The sequence below is a fragment of the Populus alba genome, chromosome 1, assembly GCF_005239225.2.
Source record: "Populus alba chromosome 1, ASM523922v2, whole genome shotgun sequence".
Classification (NCBI taxonomy): Eukaryota; Viridiplantae; Streptophyta; class Magnoliopsida; order Malpighiales; family Salicaceae; genus Populus; species Populus alba.
The window spans coordinates 1,061,267-1,083,812 of record NC_133284.1 but is presented as its reverse complement, the minus strand read 5'-3'; the positions used below and the strand labels follow the sequence as shown (position 1 = coordinate 1,083,812).

Sequence of the window (22,546 nt, the reverse complement as noted above, 5' to 3'; positions counted from 1 at the left end):
AAACACATAGTAATTCAAAGTAAAACATGGCTCAAGTGAGACTATGAGTCAACTAGTCACTAAATTAACCTATTAAGCCAATTTTTATTACTATTTCGAAAACTACACAGTTAACCCTAATTGGGTATTGTTTGATAGATAACAAAATCCAATTGGGAATTGTTCGGGGACCAAGCTGGAAATCATGTGATAATTGGGGGGCAATTATTGCCATTACCCAGAGATCTGTTAGCTGATGAAACAATGCTTTTCAAGGTTGTGGACTTTTCCATTTGTCTGTGCGTTTGTCAATTTGGAAATTATCTCAGAAATCACTTTCACGACGTGACCCTTCTATTTCTGACCGTAGAATAGTATTCGCATTAAATTAATTTTGTTTGTCCTTTTTCTTCCATTGTCCTGCTGCAATTAATTATTGAATCACATGTTATAGTGTTTTTCTGCTTTTGTGTTTTTTTACAAAAATGGCTGCATATTTTTTGGTAGCCAGTTATTTTCATCGTGATGTGGCATGCTAGATTTTTTTAAATATATATATATATATATATATATATAGATTTTTTCAATGTATTTTTGTATATAAAAAAATTTAAATATAAATTGAAAAATTTATACATACATAATTAAATAAATAAAAATTTATATGTGTTAATAAATAAATAAAATTATTAATGATTATTAAAAATAAAACTGGATAAATTAAAAGATAAGTGTAGGTAAAATAAAATTAATTTTTTTTATTTAAATTTATTAACATGCATGTCTATTTCAATGTTCGTGTGGTTGACAGCACCCAGCGTCAAGTAAGGTTCAGCCGTCCAGGACAAGCCTGGTAATAATGGCAGACCAACAATTCAGTCGCTATCGTGCCTGATAAGAGTTTCGAGAGTGCTGTCCGGCTCATTTTAGTCATTTTTTGATGTATCTGTTCTGTGCAAGACAAGATTAATTAGTTCCAGTAAAAATCTCTGAAATAATCAGTCCGGATGTTATTTTGCAACCGAGCGTGTTTTCATTCCAGTATTAAAAAAAAAAAAAAAAAAACAGACATCCATTTAATAATTTTAATTAAAATATATTTTAATTAATCATTTAAGTTGTTTTTAAATCTATCAAATTAATTAAATTATATTACATCAATCCTCACAAGAGTTTTTTTTTTTTTACATTAAAAAATATTTAATCTGACACATACCACGAGTCTATAATCTAATATTACTCGAATAAATCTAACTATATGAAAGTTATTACCATTCTAGCTCCCATGATTGTAAAACTTGGACCATTGAAAAAACCAAGCTGATTTTGTTAAAATTCTAAGTTTATCCGTCAACCAAGTAAAAAACTCAACTATTAACTCATTAATTTTTTTAAAAATAAAATAATAGTGTTTTGATTACAACTCCATCTTTTCCTCCATTTATTCTCTTTCAGAATCTCTTGACCACACCTTCTTTCGTCCAGAGCCATCAAAATTGACTTTGGTATTTATTCATTACAAGCTCATGCTAGTTACGTTCTTGCACATATCTGTGTTTGAAGTTTATTCCATGTGATGTGTCAATGTAAAGACTATTAATTTTATTCAATATATCCAATTTTATTGTTACATGATACACCTTTCAAAAATCTTTAGAGAAATGACTGGAAATTTAGATGATGGACCACAATGACCATAACATTCAAGGGTCAAGTTTTTTTATATTTATATCTTATCAATTATTTATGAATAAAAAATTTAAATATTCATACTTTATTCATCAAGTTTTGAATATCTATTTCAGTATTTATTATCTAATTATTATTTATTATTCAAATAAAATAAAGTGATAATATATATTTGAGGTGTGTGTATATACAAATATATATCTAGGTTAGGATTTTAATTAAGAATTCAAGTTGGGTTTTATAATACATATTACACTAGTTAGGTGCCCGCGCTACATCATGGGCTAACCTTTTGTTTTCATAAAAAATATCATAAAAATTTAAGACTGAAAAGCGTTGGGTCTGGTTGCAACAGTATACATAAAAACATTGAATCTGGTTGCAACGTCAAATTCAATAATAATATTTATAGTATTATATTTAACTTGTCTGCCCAAATTTTTATATTTTTAATCTTTTAAAAAAAATTATAGTTTTTCTTCGATAGTAATAATAGTTTTTTTAAAATTTTATTGATGATGATGATGATGATAATAATTCAAATCCAATATATGGTTGTTTTTCAATATTAATATAATTTTTTTAATTATTTTATTAATAATATTAATTATAATAATAATATTTATAGCACAAATGCTAATATTTTGAATATTAATACTATTAATTATAATAAAAATAATAATATTTATAACACAAATGATAATATTTTGAATATTAATACTATTAATTATAATAAAAATAAAAATATTTATAACACAAATAATATTATTTTTAATATTAATACTTTCAATTATAATAAAAATAATAATATTCATACCACAAATAATATTATTTTTCATATTAATACTTTTAATTATAATAAAAATAATAATATTTATATACAAATAATTATATTTATAAACCTAAGCCCAAGAGACTCATGTCCTGACGCCGGACCCAAGAGAATTGTATCCTAAGCTGGAATTGCTTTGGGTCCAGACGCATGACTCCTTACCCTTGGGTCCATACGCAAGACCCATTAACCTTGGGTCCTAAAGCAAGACCCCAGAGAATTAGGTCTTAACGCAGAACCTATTCGACTTGGGTCCTAACACACGACCCATGACTAATGGGCCTTGCATCAGGACCCAATTTCCTTGGGTCCTGCGCGCGGTCTCCAGACCCAGACGCTCGAGTCTGCCACCCAGGAGCACCTGCGGACTCGCTCGCCTGGTTCTAGAGCCATGCGCGTGGTCAACCCTAGCCCCAGATGGCCTGCAGCTGCACGTGGCGCGCGAATCTGGCAAAGCACCCAGGGCTTTTGAGCCCCAGGCACCGTTTGCTAACCCAGGCACGTCCTCATACCAGGTGTTTGCAGCCTACATCATTACCTTGCCCCGACAAAATAAAAAATGATTATTTTCTCCTCAACCATCTATTAAATACCAAATACATCCCAATACAAAGACAACCTCACACTTCCTCTGCAGTCTTTGCAACTCTTTGTGGTAAGGACAGCTCTGCTATTACACTACTTCAATCCATTGTGAACTGTGTCTCGGTAAATAGTAACAAGGGAACCGAGTCTATAAAATAATAATAATAATAAAATGAGTCTATATCCTAAAAGACTATTCCAAACCACAATCTTATAAGTCTTGATGAACATGATTTAGCTTTTCTGTTAATGCCTTTTAACACCATCAGCGGATAAAAATTGAAACGAGTGGGTGGATTCTTGATTATTAGTTTGGTTTTTTTTCCCAAATAACATATTTCCTACCAAATTATCATTAAATCTTAAATTAAGTATGTAAATAAAAAACATTTTAGTCTCTAATCTAATGAAAACAATAGGTATATCGAATTCAAGGGTCAACCCAACCAAAAACCTGGGTCACGGGTTGACACGTGGATTAACAAGTTAATTAAAGCTATGGTTTTTTTAGGGAAAAAAAAAAACAACCATGTCATTTAAGTTTAAAAAACATAGTATTTTAAAGTAAAATATGGCTTCGAGTCAACAAGTCATTAGATTGACTTACCAAGCCAGGTTTTATCCTAACTGGGTATTGTTTGATAGATAACAAATCCAATTGGGAATTGTTTTTGTTTGGGGACCTAGCTGAAAATCATGTGATAATTGGGGGACAATTATTGCCATTACCCAGAAATTTGTTAGCCGGTGTGTTTCATTATGAATATTTTGGAAAACTAACACACAGTCTCTGTCCACATTAATTTAGTTTGAATTTTTATGTTTTTCAATTTCAGACTTCCTTCTTATTAAACTAATACATGCAAGAGTGAAAGATGCGGACTTTTCAAATCCACACCCACTGTTTTTTTTTTCGCTAGAAAAAAACATTAATAACACCTCTATATATTTTTTACGTTAAAAAATGTCTAATCTGACCCGTAGCAGGGCCCTATAATCTAGTATTACTAAAATAAATCTAATTATATGAAAGTTACTACCACTCTAGCTTCCATGGATGTAAAACCTGGACCATCCTGTAACAGAGAAACAAATCATTTGTAACTTAGGATTGAAGGAGTGAAGAGGTCAGTGGAAACAAGGGGACGATGAAAAGAGGTTTGAAGGAGTGAAGATATCTGCGGGAATCATGAACTGTTGATGGAAAGAAGGGGAGATGGGTAAGCGAGCGCAGGGAAGGGAAGAGAAGAGATAACAAGAACGGTCTTCCAACATGCAATTACTTTGCACAAGAATTTTTTAATATTTAATTTAAGTCATGGAAAATAAGCTGAAAAATAATCTATTAATATTTTATTTTTTTCAAGTTAATTAAAATAATGAGGAATAAATCTTACAAATTAAAAAAGTTGAATGAGAATGAAATAAAAAAAAATTACTTTCATAAATTATCTCAAATAAAATAAATAACAATCAAAATAATGAAGATCCAATCTAATAGATAAAAAAAATTGAAACATGATAAAATTATAATAATAATATATAATAATTATAATTTCATAAATTATTTCAAATAAAATAAGTAACAACCAAAAGAATAAGGACCAAATTTGATAGATAAAAAAATTTCAATTAAAAAATGATAAGAGAAAAACAAATAACAATTAGAAAAATAAGGACCAAAGTTAATATAAAAATCAAATTAATCAAATTCTTAGAGATAAAATTGAAAAAAAAAAATCAAAACAAAATATATAACAATCAAAAGTTTTGAGGACCAAATTTCATATAGTCAGCAAATAATATGATATTTATAAATTTTTTATAACTTCTAAAAAATAATTTCTGCCTAAAATTAAAAAAAAAAAAAATCTTTTTAGAAACCAAACCAGATTTTTTTTTTTACTGAAAAGTACTTTTTTGTTGATCAATTTTTTTTAATGAGAAATAAACACTAAAAAATTTATAAAATAATTTTCAAAAATTATGAAACAAACATTCCTTATATGTTATACCTTTCATTAGCTAAACTTAAAATTAAAACATCACTAAGAAGATCTTCTTCATGGATCAGGAATGTAATTTAAGTGTTATTTAATCATAGTTATAAGATTTTATTGCAGTAACAATGTGAGTTGCGGGTGAGGATAGACTCGAGTCAAGTCAAAGTCTAAACTTTTTTTTTTTAAAAAAAAGAGATAATTTTTATAAATATTAATAAATAAATAAAACAGCGTTTTCCATTAAACTTGGCTCAGGACAGCCTCAAATTAGGGAATCACGAGTTAAACTGGTGGTGTTTTCCTGTTTAATCACGAGGAACAGAAATCCAGATAAGACTTGAAGAGAAGGAACATGACTAATTCTTTCACTTTATAGCTAGCTTCCAATTGCAAGGAACAATAAAAGCTTGCAAGGTGTACATGCATGTCGGCTTAAATTAACTAGGAATTTGCTATTAAATCAAAGCCATGAAAGATATATGGCGATGCAATATTGTTTTTACAAGAAAAATGTTAATCTAAAATTACTATTTCATGTAGCAGGCGGGTCCAGTGGTAGAAAACTAACTATATATGTATAGGCCCCATATGCATAGAAGAGTAGCTATTACAAAAAGGCATAGTCATAAAATAAATAAATAAAAATATTATTGTGCTATTGATAAATATTGATCGAGGAAATTTCTTGCTTGTGTTTTTTTATTAAGGTATTGATCGAGGAAATTTAATCTCCAACAACACTTTTACAATCAAGGAGTTTATATCATGCTATTTTTTTATTTTAATAGTAGATATTCAATTTTACGTGTATATCAACTTATCTTTTAAGGTTCTAAAATTAATAAATATTTAACTTTTTAATAACTCTAAAATTTATGGTATTTAAACTAGTGATTTTGAAAAAACAAATAAAAAATTTAATCTGTTAAGATATATTTTTTTTAATGAAAAGAAAACTATACTCTTTATGAACAAAAAGCTTGTAATTGGAATCCAAATGATATATTTTTAATTTTTTTATTGTTTTTTTTTTAAAATAGCACAGTTTAAAGATAAATTAGTAAACTTGCACAAAAAAATATTTCAGAAACAGGACAACCAATAAAAAAACTGAAAAGTTTTATAAAAAACAAGAGGTGATGAGAACTAAGGTTTTGTTTTTCTTATTAAAAGAAAAACTCTCAGATTTTACCTGTAATATTTTCAAAATCTTTTTAGAACAATGCTTTTTTCTCGAAACTTTCTTAAACATGTATTAGACGGCAAAGACATTCATATTTTAAGAAATTTAAGATTGGTTAAATCATAATAATGGTAATCATTAAGTTGAAGCTCTATATATTAATTAGGATAGTAGAATTTAGATCTTCTATTGAACTTTAGCTAAGCTGGCCAACATCCACAAATAAAAGTCAGGCATATTAAAGTTGAATTTAATAAATTTACTATTTAACATTGTAGCCCGCCAACCTGTTTTTGTGATCATCACCTAAATATCACTTGAGAAACAAGTCATTATCGACAATTATTCCATTGAAATTTTCAAAATTTTTGAAATATTTTTTTTATTTCAATTAAATTGATTTACTGATATAAAAAATAATTTTTTAAAAATAAAAAAAAATATTATTTTAATACATTTTAAAAATCAAACATCACTATCTCAAACACCTCACCTGCTACTATTCTTGATAAAACATTCAAAGCACCGCTATTCTTGTTAAAATATTCAAAGCACCGCGTCTTAGCTTCCAAACCTCTTTATCACTATTTAAACTATAACATCGTTGAGTTCCCATGCAAGTTTTAACATTGACAAGAACAATTTCATAGGAGAAATTGGAGAAAAATGCATCTTTCTAAGGCTATAGTTGCAGCTCTTTTCTTTGTAGTTTTGCTTGGAGGAACATTGGCTTATGCCCAGCTTACTCCAACATTTTATGACCAGACATGTCCAAATGTGAGCACCATTATCCGTAATGTCATTACGGAGACATTGGCATCCGATACTCGGATTGGAGCCAGCCTCATCAGGCTCCACTTCCATGACTGCTTTGTTAATGTAATTACTTTGAAACATCTTATTATATTTGCTTAATTACATTAAACCTTCTATCTAAGTTGTGATTCTCAAGTTTTTTATTTTATTTTCAGGGCTGCGATGGTTCGCTTTTGTTGGACGATTCTGATACTATAGTGAGCGAAAAGGAAGCCGGAGGGAACATCAACTCTACTAGAGGTTTTGAAGTTGTTGATAGAATGAAGGCTTTGTTGGAGAGTGCCTGTCCTGCTACTGTGTCCTGTGCTGACATACTCACTATTGCAGCTGAAGAATCTGTTGTCTTGGTATCTTAAAATGATCGATCCCTCAACCCCCCAAATCATAAAATGATATCTTCTTGTCTAAATATTCTAGTCAAAGCACGAAGAACACAAATATCATAGTTTGTCATAATTGAATGAAAGAAAGAAGCTGAGATTTACTTAGTTTTTTACATGACTTTATGAAGGTTTGGACAAAGGAGTTAAGATAGAATAACTTTAAGAGTTTGAAAAAGTAGTAATCCCCTAACTATGCATGGTTGCAGGCAGGAGGTCCAAATTGGACAGTTCCATTAGGAAGAAGAGATAGCACAACAGCAAGCCGAGATGCAGCAGATGCTTTCCTTCCACCCTCTTTTTTCACCCTTGATCAACTCAGAGAGAGCTTCACTAATGTCGGCCTCAATAATAATAGTGATTTGGTAGCTCTATCTGGTAAGTATTATTTGCCAGGCTCAACTCTAAACCGTAAAACTCTGTTATAATTGATTCTCCTTTGATGTAATTTCCTTCTTATCTTCTCAGGTGCTCACACATTTGGGAGGGCACAATGTTCTAAATTCGACTTCCGATTGTATGATTTCAACAGCACCGGTGCTCCTGACCCGTCACTGAACAGAACTCTTCTAGCAGATCTTTCAGGAATTTATGTCCCAAGGTGGAAATGACAGTGTGATAACAGATCTTGATCCCACAACACCAGATGTCTTTGACAATAACTACTACTGCAATCTGCGAGCTAACCGAGGCCTGCTTCAGACGGATCAAGTACTGTTTTCAACTCCTGGGGCAGATGATGTCATTGCACTTGTTAACGCTTTCTGTGCTAATCAAACAGCTTTCTTTGAAAGCTTTGTGGAGTCCATGATAAGAATGGGAAATCTCAGCCCTCTGACAGGAACTGAAGGAGAGATCAGGTTGAACTGCAGGGTAGTCAATACAAACTTGGCTGGGCCAGATAGCATGCTTGTTAGCTCAATTTGAATGAAAGGCTACATGCGAAGAAGCAGGTGATAATAAGCGATCTTATGCACTGTAATAATTAAATATCAGAGCGATGAAAAATGAATACCAAATGGAGTCTTGTTGACAATTTTTCTCGCACGCTAAAAAAATGCACAATGTTAAGTCTTATTGATTCGATAAATTTATGATCCTTTCGTAATTGTGATTGAGTTTTAAAATTAAACCAGAAAAAAATATTACTATCCTTTGTAGAATCTATTCTAAACTTGGTTAGATTAACTCTAAAAAACAATATTGTTTTAATAAAAAAAAAATTGTTTTTTTTCTATGTTAACAGCTATGCTAAAATGAATTATTTTTTTTCCCGTGAATCTTTTCTGCTGTAATTGATGATGATATACTTATTTTTGAAGAAGAGATGAGCTAAATTATATTATATGCCTTTTATCACTGTCGGTGGATAAAAATTGAAACGAGTGGCTGAATTCTTCTCAAATAATTCGGTTTTTTTCATTCTTAAATAACATCCTCCCAAAAAAAAATCATTAAATCTTAAATTAAATCCATTAAAACCATAGTTATACCCCATTCAAGGGTTAATCTGGCCAAAAACCTAGATCACATGTTGGTACGCAAATTAACAAGTGTATTAAAAACAACCATATTTTTTTAAAAAAAAAATAGTATATCATTTTAAGTTTAAAACACATAGTAATTCAAAGTGGCTAAAGTGAGGCTATGAGTCAACTAGTTACTAAATTAACCTATTAAGCCAATTTGTATTACTATTTCGAAAACTACACAGTTAACCCTAATTGGGTATTGTTTGATAGATAACAAAATCCAATTGGGAATTGTTTTTGTTCGGGGACCAAGGTGGAAATCATGTGATAATTGGGGGGCAATTATTGCCATTACCCAGAGATCTGTTAGCTGATGAAATAATGCTTTTCAAGGTTGTGGACTTTTCCATTTGTCTGTGCGTTTGTCAATTTGGAAATTATCTCAGAAATCACTTTCACGACGTGACCCTTCTATTTCTGACCGTAGAATAGTATTCGCATTAAATTAATTTTGTTTGTCCTTTTTCTTCCATTGTCCTGCTGCAATTAATTTTATTGAATCACATGTTATAGTGTTTTTCTACTTTTGTTTCTTTTACAAAAATGCTGCATATTTTTGGTAGCCAGTTATTTTCATCGTGATGTGGCATGCTAGATTGTTTTAAATATATATATATATATATATATATATATATATATATGTTTCAATATATTTTTATATATAAAAAAAATTAAAGACAAATTGAAAATTTTATGCATACATAATTAAATAAATAAAATATTTATTTGTGTTAATAAATAAATAAAATTATAATCAAAATAAAATTGGATAAATTAAAAGATAAGTATATAATAAAATAAAATTAATTTTTTTTATTTAAATTTATTAACATGCATGTCTATTTCAATGTTCGTGTGGTTGACGGCACCCAGCGTAAACTTAGGTTCACCCCAGCGTAAACTTATTATCAGGCTTGTCATAAGTTTATTAACATGCATGTCTATTCTTCAAACACAAGCCTGATAATAATGGCTGACCTGCAATTCAGTCGCTAATAAAATTGCCATAGAAGAATTTTCACGCGTCCATAAGGTTTTTAAATCTATCAATTAATTACAACTCCATCTTACAACATAAGTTTTTTTTTTTTTACATTAAAAAATATTTAATCTGACACATACCACGAGTCTATAATCTAATATTACTCGAATAAATGTAACTATATGAAAGTTATTACCATTCTAGCTCCCATGATTGTAAAACTTGGACCATTGAAAAAACCAAGCTGATTTTGTTAAAATTCTAAGTTTATCCGTCAACCAAGTAAAAAAACTCAACTATTAACTCATTAATTTTTTTAAAAATAAAATAATAGTGTTTTGATTACAACTCCATCTTTTCCTCCATTTATTCTCTTTCAGAATCTCTTGACCACACCTTCTTTCGTCCAAAGCCATCAAAATTGACTTTGCCATTTATTTATTACAAGCTCATGCTAGTTATGTTCTTGCACATATCTGTGTTTGAAGTTGATTCCATGTGATGTGTCAATGTAAATACTATTAATTTTATTCAATATATCTAATTTTATTGTTACATGATACACCTTTCAAAAATCTTTAGAGAAATGACTGGAAATTTAGATGATGGACCACAATGACCATAAACATTCAAGGGTCAAGTTTTTTTATATTTATATCTTATCAATTATTTATAAATAAAAAATTTAAATATTCATACTTTATTCATCAAGTTTTGAGTATCTATTTCAATATTTATTATCTAATTATTTTATTATTCAAATAAAATAAAGTGATAATATATATTTGAAGTGTGTGTATATACAAATATATATCCTGGATTAGATTTTTAATTAAGAATTCAAGTTGGGTTTTATAATACATATTACACTAGTTAGGTGCCCGCGCTACATCATGGGCTCACCTTTTATTAATAATAATAAATAATAATAATAATAATATTTATAGCACAAATGCTAATATTTTGAATATTAATACTATTAATTATAATAAAAATAATAATATTTATAACACAAATGATAATATTTTGAATATTAATACTATTAATTATAATAAAAATAAAATATTTATAACACAAATAATATTATTTTTAATATTAATACTTTCAATTTTAATAAAAATAATAATATTCATACCACAAATAATACTATTTTTCATATTAATACTTTTAATTATAATAAAAATAATAATATTTATAATAAAAATAATTATATTTAGAAACCTAAGCCCAAGAGACTCGTGTCCTGACGCCGGACCCAAGAAAATTGTATCCTAACGCTGGATCCATTGCCTTTGGGTCCAGACGCACGACCCCTTACCCTTGGGTCCTAAAGCAAGACTCTAGAGAATTAGGTCTTAATGCAGAACCTATTCGACTTGGGTCCTGACACATGACCCATGGCTAATGGGTCTTGCATCAGGACCCAATTCCCTTGGGTCCTACGCGCGGTCTCCAGACCCAGATGCTCGAGTCTGCCACTTAGAAGCACCTGCAGACTCGCTTGCTTGGTTCTAGAGCCATGCGCGTGGTTAACCCTAGCTCTAGATGGCCTGCAATTGCACGTGGCGCGCGAATCTGGCAAAGCACCAAGGGCTTCTGAGCCCCAGGCACCGTTTGCTAACCCAGGCGCATCCTCATGCCAGGTGTCTGCAGCCTACATCATTACCTTGCCCCGACAAAATAAAAAATGACCATTTTCTCCTCAACCATCTATTAAATACCAAATACATCCCAATGAAAAGACAATCTCACCCTCCCTCTGTAGTCTTTGTAACTCTTTGTGGTAAGGGCAGCTCTGCTATTACACTACTTCAATTCATAGTGAACTATGTCTAGGTAAATAGTAACAAGGGAGCCGAGTCTATAAAATAATAATAATAATAAAATGAGTCTCTATCCTAAAAGACTGTTCCAAACCACAATCTTATAAGTCTTGATGAACATGATTTAGCTTTTCTGTTAATGCCTTTTAACACCATCAGTGGATAAAAATTGAAACGAGTGGGTGGATTCTTGATTATTAATTTGGTTTTTTTTCCCAAATAACATATTTCCTACCAAATTATCATTAAATCTTAAATTAAGTATGTAAATAAAAAACATTTTAGTCTCTAATCTAATGAAAACAATAGGTATATCGAATTCAAGGGTCAACCCAACCAAAAACCTGGGTCACGGGTTGACACGTGGATTAACAAGTTAATTAAAGCTATGGTTTTTTTAGGAAAAAAAAAAAACCATGTCATTTATTTAAAAAACATAGTATTTTAAAGTAAAATATGGCTTCGAGTCAACGAGCCATTAGATTGACTTACCAAGCCAGGTTTTATCCTAACTGGGTATTGTTTGATAGATAACAAATCCAATTGGGAATTGTTTTTGTTTGGGGACCTAGCTGAAAATCATGTGATAATTGGGGGACAATTATTGCCATTACCCAGAAATCTGTTAGCCGGTGTGTTTCATCATGAATATTTTGGAAAACTAACACATAGTCTCTGTCCACATTAATTTAGTTTGAATCTTTATGTTTTTCAATTTCAGACTTCCTTCTTATTAAACTAATATGTGCAGGAGTGAAAGATGCGGACTTTTCAAATCCACACCCACTGTTTTGTTTTCGCTAGAAAAAAACATTAATAACACCTCTATATATTTTTTACGTTAAAAAATGTCTAATCTGACCCGTAGCAGGGCCCTATAATCTAGTATTACTAAAATAAATCTAATTATATGAAAGTTACTACCACTCTAGCTTCCATGGATGTAAAACCTGGACCATCCTGTAACGGAGAAACAAATCATTTGTAACTGAGGATTGAAGGAGTGAAGAGGTCGGTGGAAACAAGGGGACGATGAGAAGAGGTTTGAAGGAGTGAAGATGTCTGCGGAAATCATGAACTGTTGATGGAAAGAAGGGGAGATGGGTAAGCGAGCGCAGGGAAGGGAAGAGAAGAGATAACAAGAACGGTATTCCAACGTGCAATAACTTTGCACAAGAATCTTCTAGTCAGTGGAAACAGATTGCTCTAAACATTGTGCTTGCATTAATAAATTCATGGCCACTTGTAACCAATATTGGATTGGCTAGATGCCATATATAGATTAACGTAAAAATCACCAGTGTGATAAAAGTTAATGTCGTGACAATCACAAAGTTAATATGAATTTTGAACTGTTACAGCTTGTCGAATTGCTGGGCTACTCTCCGATTAATGGAGTCTCATTGAATTGTGTACCAGACGCTGCTGCTGCTGCTTCTGCTGCTTTAGTTCCTTCTGCTTATGTTTGAAGAGCATATGACTGTACACGATCTCATTCCATGAATCAGGAACCCCAGGGAGACACCAATGGCTGCAATCTTGGACTCTCGACGATGACCTCTCCTCTTCAGTCGTATTTTGCTCCCTATATACTGAAGGATGTGCGTCCCTCCGGAAATTAGTCATTCTTGTAACGTTTAGATAGAATACTGGTGTCCTCATACGCTTGAGTGTCGATTCCAGAATCTTCACCATTGGGGGATCTTCTTCAAAATAAGTCTCCTCCATAAGCGGCTTGGTCTCACTGTCACATTTCCCACCAGAATCCCACTCTCCGCCTCTGTGAATGGAGCAAAAATGTTACAAGATTGTTATGTGAGCCTCTGTTTTCGAATCCATGGATAGCTTATGTTCCTCTTTACATACCTAAAATGAGAAACAGAATATCCCCTGAAGAAAACAAGGGTCTTGAACGGATCCGTCTTTGTTTCCACCCATCTAGCCCATGTTCTCAAAGCTTTCCGAAATGCCTTGTCGACATTCAGTTGGCTGTAGACATGGCTACCTTCTTGATAGTAACCCCTCCTGCAAGTATCTGATGTTATAATTTGTTCCTGGATGATTTCCTAATAAGAATGATACATGAAGAGAGGGAACATTTATGTCACCCGTCTAAAGTTTTCTCATGAGTCCACCAATGTCCTGTGTTGAATATCAGAACATCTGCAGTTTTGTACTTGTCGGATGATCTCTCGAGCATATCAAGGCGGAGAGTTTCCGTCTTTGATCCATTTTTACTTTCCATTTCCCATTCTTGAACAAGAAATGGTGATTGAAAGAATTCCACCGAGGAATTGTAATCCTACCAATCCAAGTAAATTAATGTTTTCAAACGATGAACAGATTTCTTGTGGCATTTACAAGAGACTAAAAAGGAGAATACTAAACCACGTACTTCGAATATGAAAGAGTAAGAACTCTCCGATCGAAACTCTTCTCTGCCAGAGGCTTCGAATACTTTAGACTTGTCTTCCACCGAATTTCGAAGAATACAAACCAGAGATTCCCACATGTTCCTATTGAGAGAATCACCGACAAAGACTAATCTCTTCCCTCTTAACATCTCCAACATAATCTTACCATTCATCCTGCAAATTGCAGTTGACATGTATTTCAAGGATTAATATTTGATAATTTGATAGAAAAAGGGAGAAAACCCCCTGCATTTCTCAACACAGTTGCTATCCAAAATCAAATTTATTATAGCTAGAAAATATAAATACAGGCTCAAAATATATATATCATAACAATTGAGAAGGTACAAAAACGTATGAACATATTATATGTTTACCTCGGGATATTGCAATGCCTTGGTTGCCATCTATATTTTTGATACTCACTATCAGGCCTTCCATTAATAAAACAATTGAAAGGTTCATCAATATGAGGACAAGATCCTGGTGCAAATATAGGGTAAGAATCATCCTTCCCCCATTTCCCATCAAACCAATTGCACTGCTCCATTTTCCTCACCCATTTCTCAATTTTCGTGTTCCTATCTCTCCCTTTTGAATCCAATGCCGGCACATCGCTTTCAACTCTCTCTTTCTCCACAGCCCTTTTTTTATTCCCATTTTCTCTCTTCAAAGAATTCTGCTCCTCCTCACCATGAGAATCATTTCCTGCATCCACCTTCCGATGTTGTGCTACAGTGTCATTTAAACCAGCACTTAATAAAGGGTTCTTTTCAGACGTGAGATTGTATTTTTGAAACAAAGAATGAACCCCATATTTAGCATCAGCTAACGGAGATTCGTCGGGAACATGAAGAAGGGTGTGGTGTTGGTGAGAAATAGATGAAGAATTTGAGAGAAAGTGAGGGATAAGGGAGGAAAAAGGGAAGGAATAGCCAGAAAATGATTGAATATAGAGCAAGAGAAAAGTGGATGGTATAAAGATAAACGTAAATCCAAAAGCAAATGACAAACTTTTTCTTCCTGTGAAAGGAATGAAATTTGATGTGTCTGCAGATTTCGTGAGTAGACGGTGTTTTGCTGAAGATATTGGTAATGATGAATCTGTCATCGTCGAAGAACTAGCTTTTTTTTGCGGGGATGGAGGAAGATCTTTGCCCTGTGTAAGAACTTGCTTGGCACTTTGCGTTGTGTTTTTGGGTTCTTGGAGATTCATGCAAGTAATTGCATGCGTCAACCAAGATGTGTTTGATTTCTCATTTTCCTTAATATATATATATATTTGGTTAAAAAATATAAAACGCTATTTTTATAGTTGTTAGTAACTTGGCATTTGTGTTGGTTTTATTTGAAAATTTAATTTTTTATTTTCTAAAATAGCATGCATTTATAACCATATTTTTAGTATCATTCACTATAAATAAATATCATACCGCAATTAGTAAAATTAAGATATTTAAAAATAGTTAAATGTCAATTTGATTAAGAAACTAATTTATATTCTTACAGCTAAGAAGAATTAGTATATAAAATTATCAAAAACACATGAAATAGTAATATCTCAATTCACAAATTACATTTTAATTTTTACAGAAAATAAGAAATTCTTCCATAAATTAACAAAAACTTCGATCAAACTCAACATGTCATACTCATAATCCAATCTATACAAATAATATTATTTTTTTAACATATTTACTTTAATTACCATCAATAGAGGAGTGTGCTTTCTATTGAATTTTCATTTTAAATGGCTGGAACCAAAGCTTGATATTTGTGAAACTTAAAAATGCAATGTGTGTCGCCCAGGAGATAGCCATGCTAACTAACAGTAACACAAGCATGAGTTCTAATTTCCACAGCTCTGAAGCTAAAGCAAGAGAAACCTGAATTATTACTAGCCATCATTGATACGAGACTGTTAACTGCGGATTAAAAGCACAAAGAAAACAAGAACTTTTCATTTAATCAGTTGCTTGTGTATCAAGTTACATAAAAAAATCAAATATAAGTTACAATCTGGCTTTGTACTTCTGCAAGGGCAGGCCCGGGAAGCCTATGCAAAAGCACATGAAATGAAAAGTTTAGTTGGCATCAAGAGAGACCAATAACCTTGCCGGTGGCAGTGTCGAGATCAATGTCATAAAAGCAAGGCCTTGTCGGAAGTCCTGGCATGGTACTCATAGTCCCAACCAAAGGATAGATGAAACCAGCACCGATGCTAGCCCTGACATCTCTTATTGGCAAAACGAATCCAGTGGGGGCTCCTTTCTCAGACGCTTGGTGTGAAAATGAATACTGGGTTTTAGCCATGCAGATAGGCAGACCAGAGAACCCTTGCCTGCTGTACATCTCAATTTGTCTCTCAGCCTGGTTAGACATAAAGTGAAGGTCAACGTCAGAGAACAAGGAATTTAAACAAATGTCCATGTTTTAAAAATTTCAGTCATGGGCACTTCGCTGGCAAATTTCTGAACCCCGCGTGACTTGAATGTGAGAGAAAACAGATTTCTCTGAATTATCTTCTATTTTAAACAAACTTCATACCTAGAAAAATGCATCAAACATCTCCCGCAATGATTTTCGTTGCAAGAAAACTTTTTAATCCTTTCACAGTTAGACCATTTCAGCCCAGTTACGCCAGTCATTTTTGGTAAAAGAAGGGGGGGGGATGAAAAATTAAGATTGAATGAAACTACCAATTGGGACTGCTGTACGCATCAAAACATGAACCTTCAGATAGAATTAAAAGAACCATAATGGAAATTGAAAGACAAATAGAAGAAACAAATTCTTTACCTGCTCTGAGTATTCGACACCGCTAGCACCATATGACCTTGCTATTGCCTCTATTTTCTCTTTAATACTAATGTCCAAGGAATATAAAAACTTTAATGGCTGTGTCACATTCTCACATGCCTTTTGAACTGCAATTCCAAGTTCCACCTGAGGAACACAACGCAGTGTGATAAGCAGACAACAAAAGGTTAAAACCAATTCTTGGATATTTTACTGATTCTGTCTAAAGACACATGCTCAAGAAGCTAGAGTCAGATTTGTGCTACTGTCAAAAGAGGACCATTTACCAGCTTCAAGGCAACTAGACAAGACAATAAATTCATATCAGGCAGTGAACTTTTCATCCACATATATATATATATATATATATACCGTGATCCTGATCCAAAATATGATTAGAATTATTTATTTCTTGTACAGGATGTAACCAGATGAAACAGGCAAGGGGGTGAAGCAGACATGCAAGATTTCACTTGCAGGATAATCAACTCCAAACACCAGCAGTTGAAAGGATATAACACATTAAATAAAGTTTGAATTCTATATTAGGGCTATGATAGAAGGGAAACTGAGGAGCACTACCAATGAATTGATAGAGTAACATTTAAGACACCACGGCAATTTTGGTGTTTATAATGAGGATAAAGGACATATCTTCAGCAAAGCTCAAAGCTCGGTAAACCGTGTGGTAGTTCTTTCTAGGTGAAAAAGTAAGAACCATGCAGCTCTATCTTGACTTATTTGGTTTCACAGAGAGCAGAGTGATGCACAAATTCATCCTGGTTCAGTATGGGAATGGACAAACAGGAAGAAGCAACTTACTGCTCCTTTCCCACCATGAGCATGGTGTGTACAGACGACAGCATCATATGCCCCAGCAGTCAAAGCTGCATTTCTGACAGCATTAAGTTCTGCTTCTGAATCAGTTGCAAACATGTTCACAGCAACAACAACATTTACACCATAAGCCTTGGTGTTAGAAATATGCCTAGCTAAATTCACACAACCAGCTTCAACCAAAGACACATTCTCAGTTGTGTAGGCACGGTCAAGAGGCTTCCCAGCAACCACTTCTGGCCCACCACCATGCATTTTCAGGGCCCTAATTGTTGCAACAATAACAGCACACTGAGGAGTCAAACCGCTGTATCGGCACTTTATGTTCATGAACTTTTCAGTTCCAATATCAGAACCAAAACCTGCTTCTGTGACCACAAACCCACCCGGTCCCACCAGCTTCAGTGCAATCTTATCTGCCACGATGGAAGAATTTCCATGAGCAATGTTCGCAAAAGGACCAGCATGAACAAGAACAGGAGTTCCTTCAAGAGTCTGCATTAAAGTAGGGTTGATAGCATCCTTCATCAGTACAGTCAAAGCACCTCCAACACCAAGATCATCAGCGGTCACAGGGTCCCCGGCCTTGCTATTGCCAATCACCATTTTACCAAGCCTCTCTCTCATATCAGCTAGAGATGTTGTGAGGGCCAAAACTGCCATTATCTCACTAGCTACAGATATATCAAATCCTGTTTCTCTCACCATCCCTTTTTCTTCAGGACCTTGTCCAATAGTAATCTTTCTCAAAAACCTGTCATTGACATCCATTACTCTCCTCCATGTTATGGAAGCTGGGTCAATATCAAGCCTTGCAAATTTTTTTACTTCTTGTGGTGTGAGTTCCTCAGGCTTGGTCTTGGAGATACCAAGCCTCTTCAGACGCCGAAACATTATGTCACTAAAGCTTCGTTTTCCTTCTTTGTTCAGTGGGCATAAGCGGTTTAAAAGAGCCTTGTCTGATTGTGTAGACTCGTGGAAAATCCGGGTATCAATAGCAGCTGCTAGGAGATTATTTGCAGCTGTTATTGCATGAATATCTCCTGTTAGGTGAAGATTGAATTCATCCATTGGAATAACTTGACTATAACCACCACCAGCTGCACCCCCTTTTATTCCAAAAGTCGGTCCTTGTGATGGTTGACGAAGGCAGGTAGCAACCTAGCATCAAAAAGAAAAGAATTCCTATCATAAACAGAGGCATATCCAGAATTATGATATCCACACAATCATTTACACCAAAAATGTAAAGAAAACAAGAAACACCACTGCCTGCTATAAAGACAAATTCATATCTAGTTTCCTAAACATCCTCATGCACTAATGAAAACAAGAAAAAAGAAATTTATTAGAGTGGAAAGAACTAAAATTTGACTTTGGCAATGCAGCTATTTAACCGGAGATCAGTTTCCTCGTTTGTTGACTAAAAGCTACAGAAGAATTGTGGTAGCTTTCAAGATTGCGAATTTCAGATCTATATTCTTGAAAAAAAAAAAAAGTCTGAGCCAACTTTACTGCTCTTTTCACCTTTCATTGCAACGGCGTGCGAGGAAAAATTGCCAAAGTTCTACCATATATAAATGCAGCTGTTTAACACAGATGTACAAACACCAAAAACCAGCAAATTTATGTGTGTGAAGGTAATGGGATGTATTAACTTATTAAGACTTTGAATAACAGAATGTGGGAATTTTCAATTGAACATGAACAAACATTGAAAATATATGGTTCAAGTCAAGTTCATTCTAACAAGCAATTCGAGTCAAGATACATTTGGGTATTCCAACAAGAGTTTATGGCTTTTCATTACCACTGACATTCCTTCCGAAAAATATCTTAGTTCATGCACATCTCAGGCTAAAATAGTTTGTGACACTCTCTGCCTCAGCTCGTGAAGGCCCTCACCAATAAAATGATGCCAACCTTCAGATGTTGATATAACTTCTACCATTAGAAAGACAGAACATAACAATGACAACAGCATGAAGCTCAGTATAGAGCAGCCAAAAGAAGTAGCCTTTCAATAAACTGTAATGAAAGCTCTATTACACAACAACTGGGCAAGCTTGGCCAACGTACACAAAGGAATCTTCAACAAAAGAAGTAGCCTTTCAATAAACTGTAATTACCAGGATTTAAAATCATACCCATACAATCACTACTGAGCAAAACTGAATCTTGAGAGTCCTCACAAAACGTGTTAGATGGTAGAACTGTCTCCACAGTCATCCTTCTAGGACCTCATATGATGGGATCGTAACTAGGTAAGTGCCCCCTTTTCTACTTAAAACAGAAAACGTTTTGGAGCTGATTTGTTATTTCTTCTATTATTTCTGTTCCACAGATTCTATAAGGCACTTTCCTTGTTATCAGCCAGTCCAAAAACTCAGTGTGGATTCTTGACTATGTCATAAAAACATAAATCAAACTGATAGCTTGAAACTAATGGAATGAAAGTTTAAAAATTTGTTGCCCAGGTAAAACTCAACAACATTGACCGCACAAAACATGGACAGAAGGGGAAAATGAAATGAAACCAGTAAAAAGCAAGAAATGGAACAAAACAAAAGGCTACCTTTTTATCAAGAAATGCACCCAAAGCCTGACAGAGGCCAACAGTAGTAGTTGACTTTCCTTCTCCAAGTGGTGTAGGAGTAATCCCTCCAACCACCACATAGTACCCATCTCCTGATCCTTCAAGCTCATCAAGCACAGGCAATAATACCTATAAAACCAACCAACAAATCAATATTCTTAGCCTCTCCTAAAAATATCTAAAAACCCTTTAAGAGAGATTGGATTTTCAAGAATTTAATCCATGGAAACCATTGTTTCAAAGGAAAAACATCTACACCAATCAAGATGGCCAACATAAACAATCAAAAGAAAGCAAGAAAAACATCTACGCGAATCAAAATGGTCAACATAAACGATCAAAAGAAAGCAAGAAAACAATCACTTCATAATATTACATAAATCCCATCACAAGAAGATAAAAAAAGAACTCACCTTGGCCTTGTATTTTCCATAAAGATCATAATGTTTAGGGCTAAGATTCAGCTCTTTAGCAATCTCAGATATGTGAAAAGGTTCCACTGAGTTAGCAATGTCTATGTCAGCTGGTACTGGTGACACCACCTCCAACTTCCTCAACGTTTTTGATGCACTCATTGTTTTTTGTTTCAGTACTGTGAATCTGATGCTAGAAATTCCGAATCTTTTATAGCTGAATCAACTGCTTCCATGAATATTATTTAGAGGACCAGTGGCGAGAAACCATTTTACTAAAGAAAAATCAGGTTTAGTCCCTTTAAATTTAGAACAGTTTCACTTTGGCTGGCTTATATAGGTTGGATTTTATTATTTTATCAACTATTAGTTTAAAAATTTCTGAAAAAGTTTAAAAATGACCCTTGAAAATGTTCAATAACTAAGAAAATCTAACAAAATGTTATCCTTTTTAATCATTTTCTTTTAGATGTTCATGTTTTGATTTTCATATTATTTCCAATAAAATAACATTACGTCAAGTTCTTAAAGCAACATAAATATCAACATCTAAAAAATAACAATTAATGATGATAAATATAATTTGTTTGAGTTAAATGTTTAATAATAACTATATATAAAAACATGAACTCTATTAAAAAAAATTGATTAACTATTATATTTATAATATATTTATTAATATTAATAAATAAATCTAACTCCAGCTTTAATAAAAAAAAAATTAATGATTTTACAATGTGATTTACGTGGCATTTGTATATTAAAAATCCATATACATCTTATATAAGCACTTATATAAAACATTAAATTCAAACTGGGTAGATTTTATATCCACTTCCACAGAATAAAATAAAATAAAATAACTTTTAAAAATTCAAATAAATTTTCAAAATAAATTGTAGCATTAAATTCAAAATTTTAACATGAAACTTGAACAAGCCTTTGAAAAATGATTTTTAAACTTGATATTAGAATTTTTAGAGCTGGTTTGAAAAGTGGTGCAATTCGTGTTCTCAAAGTAGCCCTAAACACCAATTTATAGTCACTTCCAAATTCAAACTTAACAAATATAAGGACCATACTGAATCTTTTTGTAAATTAAGGGTCATTGAAACACCAAGACCCAAGGCATCAAAGTATAGATTTTTGTAAATTATAGGGTATAAAATAAACTTAAACTTTTTATTTATGAAATAAAATAAATGGAGACAGAAAGTGGGTCTCGTATGCTTCTTGTCTGGCTAAGGCTGTGGCTGAGGAAGGGGACGAGTGCCCGGTGAGAGGTGATAAAATAACAGCTTGGCTTAAGACTGTGACCGAATAAGAAGCGTTGAGATGTGGGTCCCAAATGAGATTGGATTGTTGTTTGATTGGAGTTGTGAGAAACGTGCTGTGATTTTAGAACCAATTGACTTCTACAAAAAAAAAAAACAAAATGGAGATGCGGGGTATCGATCCCCGTACCTCTCGCATGCTAAGCGAGCGCTCTACCATCTGAGCTACATCCCCGTTTGTTGTCTAAAATGTTACTTTATTGATATTATAACAAAACATATAAAGAAAAAAATCTCTTGTGATGGTGACATGAAATGGATGTTTAGTTGAGTTCAATTTAATTTTATGTTTTGATTAGTTTTATCTGAATTTTATTCGATATAATTAATGATTGATGATAGTATTTTT

At 32.9% G+C, this 22,546-nt stretch overlaps 2 protein-coding genes, 1 non-coding gene and 1 pseudogene across 3 annotated transcripts; 1 reads left to right on the top strand and 3 right to left on the bottom strand.

Moving 5' to 3' along the window:
- The first annotated feature begins 6,828 nt into the window (after positions 1–6,828).
- On the top strand, positions 6,829–8,503 carry LOC118049745 (peroxidase E5-like; annotated as a pseudogene).
- A 4,448-nt stretch (positions 8,504–12,951) lies between these two features.
- On the bottom strand, positions 12,952–15,329 carry LOC118049808 (protein trichome birefringence-like 4). Its single transcript, XM_035059930.2, has 5 exons — positions 14,596–15,329; positions 14,200–14,392; positions 13,913–14,106; positions 13,671–13,829; positions 12,952–13,584 (listed from the first exon to the last, which is right to left on the bottom strand). Exons 1-5 carry the CDS (start codon positions 15,327–15,329, stop codon positions 13,194–13,196), a joined length of 1,671 nt encoding a protein of 556 aa, XP_034915821.1. The 3' UTR covers positions 12,952–13,193.
- An 821-nt stretch (positions 15,330–16,150) lies between these two features.
- LOC118049753 (formate--tetrahydrofolate ligase) lies at positions 16,151–21,156 on the bottom strand. Its single transcript, XM_035059837.2, has 5 exons — positions 20,864–21,156; positions 20,430–20,579; positions 17,840–19,015; positions 17,018–17,164; positions 16,151–16,588 (listed from the first exon to the last, which is right to left on the bottom strand). The coding sequence occupies exons 1-5, from the start codon at positions 21,023–21,025 to the stop codon at positions 16,313–16,315; spliced, it is 1,911 nt and encodes a 636-aa protein (XP_034915728.1). The 5' UTR covers positions 21,026–21,156; the 3' UTR covers positions 16,151–16,312.
- A 1,143-nt stretch (positions 21,157–22,299) lies between these two features.
- TRNAA-AGC (transfer RNA alanine (anticodon AGC)) lies at positions 22,300–22,372 on the bottom strand. Its single transcript has one exon. It is a non-coding gene; the product is annotated as a tRNA-Ala (tRNA).
- Positions 22,373–22,546: the final 174 nt, after the last annotated feature.

Coding starts and splice junctions, on each gene's coding strand:
- LOC118049808 (XM_035059930.2), bottom strand. CDS start 15,329: ATGACAGATTCATCATTACCAATATCTTCAGCAAAACACCGTCTACTC. Junction 14,107..14,199: donor CTTACTCTTTCATATTCGAA/GTACGTGGTTTA, acceptor TTGGATTGGTAG/GATTACAATTCCTCGGTGGA. Junction 13,830..13,912: donor CATGAGAAAACTTTAGACGG/GTGACATAAATG, acceptor AGATACTTGCAG/GAGGGGTTACTATCAAGAAG.
- LOC118049753 (XM_035059837.2), bottom strand. CDS start 21,025: ATGAGTGCATCAAAAACGTTGAGGAAGTTGGAGGTGGTGTCACCAGTA. Junction 17,165..17,839: donor CTCATGGTGGGAAAGGAGCA/GTAAGTTGCTTC, acceptor TGTGTTCCTCAG/GTGGAACTTGGAATTGCAGT. Junction 16,589..17,017: donor GTGTCGAATACTCAGAGCAG/GTAAAGAATTTG, acceptor ATGTCTAACCAG/GCTGAGAGACAAATTGAGAT.